At 41.9% G+C, this 9,670-nt stretch overlaps 1 protein-coding gene across 1 annotated transcript in view; it reads right to left on the bottom strand.

Moving 5' to 3' along the window:
• Positions 1–8,315, bottom strand: part of LOC109464533 (monocarboxylate transporter 10-like) — a 16,118-nt gene extending 7,803 nt beyond the window's left edge. The window contains exons 1-5 of the mRNA XM_019761538.1: positions 8,120–8,315; positions 4,497–5,101; positions 3,662–3,821; positions 2,004–2,210; positions 1,203–1,336 (exon numbers count right to left, since the gene is read on the bottom strand). Of these exons, the coding sequence (XP_019617097.1) occupies positions 1,203–1,336; positions 2,004–2,210; positions 3,662–3,821; positions 4,497–5,101; positions 8,120–8,315 (1,302 nt within the window). The remainder of the gene's footprint in view (positions 1–1,202; positions 1,337–2,003; positions 2,211–3,661; positions 3,822–4,496; positions 5,102–8,119) is intronic.
• Positions 8,316–9,670: the final 1,355 nt, after the last annotated feature.

The following is a 9,670-nucleotide window of genomic DNA, read 5'->3' as shown; positions in this document are numbered from 1 at the left end:
TCACTTTTCTAACACTTCATGTAGCAATCTAACACTTTTTCACACTCTCCAAATAATGCGAACTGCTACACGTATTGTGGATAAGTGGAAAGTCAGTTCATTGACCTTTAAACACTGTTTATTTTTAACCATGTCAAATGATGGAGACCGTAAAACTGTAAATAGTGTTCAGTTCCACTTAGTGTTTGTTGACACGGTTTCTTCTGCTTAAAAGCACTTTGTGTCTCTTATTCCCCCTGCAAGTGCTGTTTGTTGCACAGTAGTCTGAAAAACGTTTCTAGCTATGGCGACTAGTTGGAGAAAGACAACCAGCGCAAAAGTTCATGTATATCTACTACACTCACTGGTCACAAAATGTCGAAATATTGCACGTGCCCCTAATTTGTAATCTTCAAGCAGATCTTTTGGTGGCTACAAAGACAGAATCAAATTGGCAAGACAGTTTCAAATTGGCCAGGCTGTATCCATAGGCCAGATGGTAACTGCCTGGTCAATGAATACAGCCTGGCCAATTTGATTCTGTCTTTGTAGCCACCAAAATATCTGCTTGGAGATAGTGCCTAATTTGTACGTTGAAGCTAAACAGTTGATATTTTGTCATAAATAAGGATCATATCTTCCTCTGTGTTGTATATATGCATCACACTTCCAGCCTCATGTGCGAATTCTCCGTCGAGGTCCGTACATTGCGTACCCACACTTTTTCTGTTAGGATTGTCTTCAGATGGCCCTGGCACTTTTGTATCAGCAGTGAGGGATTTTTCTTCAACAGGAATATCAGCAGCATCATTCTAGTATTGAGAAAAAGATAACGGACATGAAATTTGAATATTTGTATACATTTTACTAATCATATATGTATATATAGATCGTGCAATTTGAGACGGACAGTGTTTTAACATGTAGGTAGCATTTAAAGTAAATTAAATAGCTTAAAAGTAAAGTAAATGCTACATGTAGAAGAACATTGTGTGAAAAAATAATAAAACTTTTAATGTGATTTTTGTTCGTTTATATCTGTTTTTTTTACTCTTTTTCTGATCAACTATCAACCATTTCCTCTCATTTCCTAACACTGCTGGTTCAAAATTAAAAATTAAAACAGTAAAATTGCTTTTTGTCGAATTCTACGATCCGTACATTCATAGGAAGCCCTGGTTGAGGCTACATTTTCCCAACAGAAATAATAGGTATGAAATAACCTGTTTTTCTACGTTCTCCTCCGCTGAAAACCTGCCCAGAGAGACGAGGAACAGAATGCAGGTGCCGATGATGGGAGGCGCGCCTGAGTAGAAAAACGCGGCGTTGTAGGATCCAGTGTAATCGTAGATCCATCCTGACGAGAAACAATGAAGTGGCGTTTAAAGTTCCACTGCAGTGCCAAGGGAAGCCACTAGGGGGCCAAAAATGTCATCATTTCTAGATGTAGCCACACCCTAAGGAGCCACCAAGTATGAAACCAATCCAGCCAGGCGTTCTTGAGTTATCTTGTTGACAAAATTCAGTTCCCTAGGGAATGCATTATTTTCAACTCAATCGCAGTACTATGCCAACGGCTCCGCCCCTGAGGCGTCACACTTAGCCTCCTGTGCAGGCCTCTGAGCGGGTGGGCGGAGTTTTGCATGGGTTTTGTCCTACTATAGACCGATCCTGAAGCCCCGCCCACCTCCCTCAAAACATAGAAATGACGGACATGAAGCCATTCTCTCATTGGTCAAATCACTAATTGCCTTTCTTTCATTGGTTGAACTTTGAACTTTTAGAATGCCAAAATCAATTTCAAAGGTACTAGTATATAAAAAATGTGGAGAAATGAAAATAAACAGTCTATCATTCGCCATATACCATACTCTGTATCTAATCATTTGTTCAACCTTCATGACCACGTACATTTCATAATGAAGGCAAACTTTCTTTTAAATTTATTCGCACGCTCGCATCAGTTTGGGATTCCCAGAGGACGTCACCCATATAATCAAATCAACATGGCCTTATTGACTAACCTGCCAGGGGAGGTCCCACCGTCAGAGGTACGGACGCCAGCCCCAAGAGGAAGCCGATGGCCTGGGAAGCGTCCTCCGGTCCGACCAGGTCGAAGGCGATCGGTCCTATCAGCGCCACGAAGCAACCGTCGAAGATACCGAGAACCAGAACCGCGCACACCAGGGCGTAGTAGTGTCGTAACACGGGCAGTAGGGTAGTTACAATACCTGGGGAGGGATAGAAACTGTTATAACTATGAAATGGCGCTTGCGATCGGGAAGTGAGCGCGGATGGCTATGCGTGTCAGCTGGCTACTCTCACCGGATACTTAGTGATGTCTTACACGAAACATAGTCTTCACGCTTGTTACACGAAGTAAGATTTAGACGTTAGCACCCCCTGTACCCATTGTATTAGTATAGTCCATGATATTCAGTAGCAAGGCTCCAAGGAACTGACGTATAGAGATTCTATCTCTTTCCCATCTGGACTGGATCGAGCAAACACGCTTTAAGTACTATACGTTTAGGCCACAGCAAGTAAATTTTATGGATGACATCCTCCACAGATTCCAAATCTAATGCGAGCGGGCGGGCTGAAAAAAAAAACCAAGACGGGCTGAAAAAAAACAAGGTTCTTACATTTGGAAATTTTGACTCAATCATTGTACAAATGGTTTTGATTCAGTGGGAACATCACATATACACAGCCAGCATCACATTACATATCACTGCATCAAAGTAAGAAACAAAACATTAAATCAGAGCCTTGTCTTGCCTCCTCTCTTTATAATTATCTGCAATCCACCTTCCGGTATGGCAACAGACATCTTGGCCTATTTAAGGCATGGTGACCACTGTCAAAAGGCAACAAAATTTCTTGTTTTTTTTTTCCAAAACCAGGCGAAAATCAATGCGCGCGCTGATGTCATCCATAAAAATTACTTGCTGTGGCCTTACTAACCCTACTTAGAATAAAGCAGCTAAGAAATGCAGTGAATCTGTCTGAATATCCTGACCAAACAACGTACAAAGCAACAACGCTGAGGTAGACGTTAAGCCCTTATCCCACGTATAGCCGAGTATGGCCTCCCGAACACTGCCGAACTCCCCCAACCATGGCAATTAGGAATAGGTCGGGACTCGGGAGTAAAGTCCGCTGTGGTTGGCTGGTGTTCGGCAAGGTTGGGTACTGTTCGGCTGCGCCAACCGAAGGTTTCAAAAATGTTAAAAACATCCGGGTGTGGACGGGAGGTTCGGCCGTGGTTGGCTGGTTGTTGGCTATACGTTTGGGAGTAGACAAGGTAATGTTTGGGGCGTGTTTGGAGGTCAAATGTGACTTTTAAGTTACATTTAAAAATGTAACTCAAAGTCGGTTCTATTCGTACAGACAGGTAAGCGTGGACTAAATCTGGTCAGAGTGCCCAGACCTTCAGCCAACTTTGGTTGACAAGTGGTCAGTTGAAGATTCTGAATGTCTGACAGGTGCTTAAAACAAATAAACAACTATAGGCAGTACGACTGTCCCTGGTGCTGAACTGCCTTCTCTTGCTTTCAAATCATAGATCTTGAGCGAAAGAAATTAGTAGCTCCTCTGAAATGTGCAATAAAACCAACTATCACTCATCTCTGTTCTCCAGAACAAGAAGAATTTCATACAAACATAGCTAGTGACTTACCTATCATGAGGAAGGAGAGTTGTTGCAGCATGATTCTGTTGACACAAGCGAAGTCCGACACTTTCCCGAACACCAGCCGACCGACTCCCGACGCCGCGCCCATGTACGTCACCAAGGCCGCTCCGTTCGCTCGGGGCATGACATGACGGACGTAGTTTACCTGTAGGGATAGAAGATATGGGGTCATGTTTAGAGTTAAAACTTTAGATCCAACACAAAAAGTTCTCTCACCTAGAGCTTTCGACTAGTCACTCTGGTCTTCCTCAGTGACAAGCCTCATTGGGTCAGTCTACTTAGGAAGACCAGAGTGACTGGTCGAACGCTCTAAGTGAGAAAACTTTTTGTGTTGGATCTTACGTTTTAACTCTAAACATGTAACTACCAACACAGATGAACTTTCATGGTAGATATGGGATCAGTTAGTACTCTCCAACAGACACCTTTGCAGGTTGGATAAACAGTAGTAATCGGCCTGGAAAGGAACGTAACTGTAACTGGCCAGGCAAATTGGACCCTCTATATATGGCTGAATAACTACCCTGGCCAGCTACATTCCATGTTATCCATGTACACGCTGATGTCATCCATATAATCAAATCAACATGGCCTTACGTGCTGATTTCTTCAGTTGACATTTTCGATCCGAAAAGAAAATACTGGGTGAAAATTTGGTTGAGTCTAATTTGTTGTGTTTGAAATTACAGTTTAAACTTGCTTTATAATATGAAACATTAGTTTGGTAGTAACAAACTCAGGGGCAACTGAGTCCTTGATGAACAAAGCAATGATGCAGTGCTCCAAAATATGTGTATAATTGTAGAAAAGAATTACTTACTATATGTACGTATGGCACAAAGTAGCCAAAGAGAGCAAATGGCACACCGATGGCCCAAATAACGTATCTTCTGTTCCGCCATATTCCCAAATTCAGGTGCTTTTTGATCTTCTCCACGAATGTTCTTTTTCTGTCGTTGACTGGTGCAGTTCCATCCCCTACCGCCCGAGGTCGTTGCTTCTCGATCAAAGGCGTGTACACGCAACCGCATAGTACCAGCGTCGCAACCAGGCCACTGAGGACACGAAACGTTGGGAAAAGTCCAATTTTTCTCAGCATGAATTTCAGAACAATCGGGAGGACCATAGTGAAGAGGCTGCTCCCGAATGTCACCAGTCCGTTGACTAACCCCATGCGTTTCTGGAAGTAGTGGCCTAGGATGACCAACGAGGGGGTGTAGGCGAGTGATGAACCCAGCCCCACCAGGACACCGTATGTGAGGTACAGCTGCTGGAGATGGGTGACGGCGGAGCTGGATAGCATTCCGACAAACGCCACTACTCCCCCGGCGATGGCGGTGGGTCGGCAGCCGAACTGGTCGGTCAGCACGCTGGCTAGAGTTGAGCAGAAAAACGTCACTCCTATAGCGGTGGAGCCCACCCACGCTGAGGAACACGAAATACGATTAGAGAAGTAACCTCATGGCTCTCTTGGAGGGAGTTCAGAGGCGGGCGACAAAGTTCATTCTTCGTAACAATGCAAATGTCAGTGAACTTAACTACAAGGACAGATTATTGTACCTAAACATGCTACCTCTGTCTTACAGGAGGGAGACAGCCGACATCATGGTTTTCGTTAAGTCCCTGTCAAGTATGTATGACCTGAACGTGTATGAATATGTATCTTTTTCAACCAGACCAGCAAGGAGTAACCGGTCATACATATTAATGCCAAGCCGATGTAAGACATCTACATTTGCCATGTCATACATACCACGTCTGGTAACTGAATGGAATAAGCTTGACGTCGCAGTTCGCATCAAAGGGGCTTCGACGTTAAATCAGTCTGACTTACTGTCTTTTAAGCGTTGTCTTGTGAAATCTTCTGTTGAGAGATTTAAACATCACTTTGAACCTGACAACCTCTGTACATGGTCCACTGCGTGCAAGTGCGCGTCTTGTCAGGATTTGAGGGTTCGGTAGTCTGTATATATTAAGCTTTTTCATTATGAATATGTATATGTAAATCACTCATTATTTTATACTTGAGTCTATTGTATTTGTATGCTGTATCGGGACGAGGGCTGGTAAAGGTGTTACACCTGTTCCCCCGTCCCTTTCACTGTTGTGATGAATTTTAATAAATAAATAAATAAATAAATAAATTTGCAAAGCAAATGCATAATGTTTACCTTCGGACATGGTCTGCTCTGTTATAATTCTTACTCAAACACATTCACATACATGTACTACTAGTATATGGTGACAGGAGCAGAGCAGACCATGAAATTGCAACATTATGTAACCCAACACCAGTCACCATGGTGAAGGACGTCAACAAATCATGTCATTGGTCAGGTCAAAAGTCACTGTTTGGAGAAGAAGAAGAGGAAGAAACTGAGCAAAAGCAATATGTTTTCCTTCGGTAAACATAACTAAGATTTTTCCCCAGATATGAAAAAATACTCCTCGAGGTGGATTACTTTTGGATCGGGATCGGAGAAACTCAATCCCGATTGGAGCGTTCACACTACAATAGCCGATCCGGATTGACTGAATTTGAATAATTTCGATCGGTATCTGCGGTCAATCCGGATCCATTTTTTGAGTGTGAACGGGGTCGTCATGGATTGTAGCATGAATTTGAGACCTAAGCAACTCGAAAGAGCTACCAAACCTGTCAATCATGAAAATCTGAACTATTACAGATCTATTCCACTCTTAATATATATAATTCAATAATTTATAAAAAAAATATTTTTTAAAATACCATTAAAGGCACCCAAAGCGCTTTCAGGGCTGTAAAACTGGATTGGTGTTCATCTTTTTCATGTAGTCAGTTGAATCAACCTTACTAAAAACAGAGGGACTCCTCACGTATCTTGGTTAGGGGATATTTCAAATGCTTCAAGTATGAAACGACGACGAACGTGTGCTAAGAAATGGTAGTATGTGAAGATAAAACAAATTTCCTCATCCAGCATATTTCCGTTTTGTTTTACCGCCGAAATTTCATTGGATGCCTTTAAAACGCCCCCTTGCGACTGTGCATATGTATGCCACCAGTATTGACAGAAACAATCGATGCGTCTGTTGTTTCCCCTTTGGGGTGATCGATGTGCACAATTATTGCAACAATCGCTTCTCAGTCATTTATTATTATAACACACGCCCCATTGGTTCAGACCGTATTCAGGGGTGCCAGAGTACTAGTATACAGTGCAATTTTACGGTATACAATACAGTCGTATTACAGTGCAATTTTACGGAATACAGTGCAATTTACGGAATACAGTGCAATTTTACGGAATACAGTACAATGGTATTAGTATACAGTGCAATTTTATGGAATACAGTGCAACCGTATTAGTATACAGTGCAATTTTACTAGTATACAGTGCAATTTTACTGGTAAAATTACACTGTATACTAATACGATTGCACTGTATTCTGTAAAATTGCACTTTATACTAATACTGTATTCTGTAAAATTGCACTGTTTACTAATACGCTTGCACTGTATTCTGTAAAATTGCACTGTATTCTAATACGACTGTATTGTATTCTGTAAAATTGCACTGTATACACATGTACTCTGGCACCCCTGGTATTGCATGTACAGCTGTACACAAGATAAATGTGTGATAATTCGAAGTCAACGTCATGCTTTTTTAAAAATTTCTTTCATTATCACGGCTGGGGGTTGATACTTGAGGAAAATTGCTCATGAATTTTAGGTTAGTGCATGTCGATATCGAATATATGCACGCCTATAATGATCTCCAAGCAGATGTTGTAAGGTAAAATCGTAACGTTTTTCTCTGAACTCCGGATCCCCATTTCTGTTACAGAAAACGTTCGATCTGTGGAGATTTGAATTGTCTTTCTAAATCGGCGTTTCTGTCTTAACATTAGGCCCTATAGCTCGTTGCCAACAATTTGGCTTCATGTAAATCATGCTTGTCACTATACATAGACCCAGACGTACATTATTGGAGAAAGAAAGTGCTTGCTCCAATACTACGGCTATACCTTTGAGATAACACAGCACGACATTGTCTTACAAATAATAATACTATTTTCGTTATTATTTGGATCTGTACGTATTATCATTTTGCATATCGTCTGTGTTAACGTTGCTCGTTATCACTATTGTTATTATTGTACATGTACGTATATATACGACTAAGATTTAAACCCCCATTCCTTATACATGTATATTGTGAAAAAAATAATAAATAAAAAATAAAAAGAATAAAAAGAATAAATGTACCTGTCTGGAAAGCATCAAAATATTTTTGTTATGATTTGCATCTGTATGTATTATTTGGCATATCGTCTGAGTTATTCTTTATCACTATTGTTATTATTGTACGTATATTTTTACGACATACATTAAACATCAATTTTTTACACATTGTAAAATAAAAGATAAATACATAAATGACAAAGAATAAAATGTACCTGTCTGGAAAGCATCTGATCCAGGAAAGGATTCAAGAAGAGATACAAACAGAACCCCGGAAGTGTTGAGGAGGCCGAAGATGGTCCCGTTAGTCCACATGGACGCCAGGCACACGGCCCAGCCGAACCCGCCATCCGGCACGGGAGGCCCCCGCCGCCCCTCCGACGGTCTCCGCTCAGCTGCCCGCTCCGACATCGGCGTTACATCACCCACTTATCACCTAATCTACAATTCGATCTTTTGTTGGCTGTGCAAAGACAGTATCAAATCGGCCAAGCTGGATCCATATGCCAGGCAGTTATCACTAAATTTTACCAAACGGCTGGCGTAAAAAATACCACAACAGGAAAAAGAAAGCCCGATACAAACGTCCAAAACACGCCGAAACTATAACATCTGCTTAGAGAGAATCATGACCACCATCTCAGTTACTAGTAGGTCAAGCCGTGGACAAAACGGTACGCAGCAAGGCGGTCCTCATCCTTATGTCATGTCAACGTACAGGGCTTGTGTTACTGCGGGGTCGCTAAACAATATAGGCTTGGAGCGATGCCAACAGCAACACGAATCAGATCTGTGTGCTCGCGTGCCGCATTTATAAGAGAGTCTGCATGGGGGGATCCCGGTAACGCTAAACGGTGGATTTAATTAGGTCAACAAATAACGTGTTGCGTAGAACTATAAAGCGATCGATTTGGTTGTGGTGGTGCGAAGGTTCTGAGTGTGTGACAGGGGCTTACAACGTAATCTGACTGTATCAGAGCTTCTACTGGGCTTCAGAAGAGGCTGGAAAAAGTAGAAATTGACCAAGTAGACAGATAATATGCCAGGGGAGTTGGTCAGCTGAAAGAGTAAAGTTTACGACTATTTTGGCCAATTTCTAATCTTTCCAACCGCTTCCAAAGCCTGGTCTAGCAGTATGATTCCTACTAGTTTAATGGTAACATCATAAAGTGGTTAAAACGTCACAAGTGAATTGATTCCACATACCACCTCTGAAGCCTGGGTGAGGCTAACTGTACCATATTGTCAACACTCTTATGGCACACACATAAAACACCCGCAACTTCTTTTGACCGCAAGCCACCAATTTATTTATCGTGCTTTTTTTCCCTTTCTTTGACTTCTGGGATTTTCTAGGAGCGACTGTGGGAGCGGACGTAAACTAACCAGGATGGCACCCAGGCTATTCAATTATGCTTACTAATATCAAATTTCTAAGAGCTCTCTGACGCAAATCCTGTGTTGCAATACACAAATCACATTATGATGTCGCAACACAGTTTCTCACTGTACCAGTCTTATGTATAGTTATCTATAGTTGAACGCCATGCTGCCTCTACGGCTATCGACTAGCTGGGTGGATGAACGAGGCCACCAAAAACCACGACCATAGCATGTCCATAACAAATGATACAAAAAAACGGAAGTTTTTCTGCAGTTTCAAGGTCAGTCGCCGGGAGGCCCAAATTTGACCTTGACCTTTGTCTTCCTAAGACCGACCAACATACCAAATATCATCACAATCCATAAAGGCCTTCTTAAGTTAT

The sequence above is a fragment of the Branchiostoma belcheri genome, unplaced genomic scaffold, assembly GCF_001625305.1.
Source record: "Branchiostoma belcheri isolate BF01 breed outbred unplaced genomic scaffold, Haploidv18h27 scaffold14, whole genome shotgun sequence".
NCBI lineage: Eukaryota > Metazoa > Chordata > Leptocardii > Amphioxiformes > Branchiostomatidae > Branchiostoma > Branchiostoma belcheri.
Note: the sequence above shows the minus strand (reverse complement) of the source record. Positions and strands in the feature narration are given on the sequence as shown.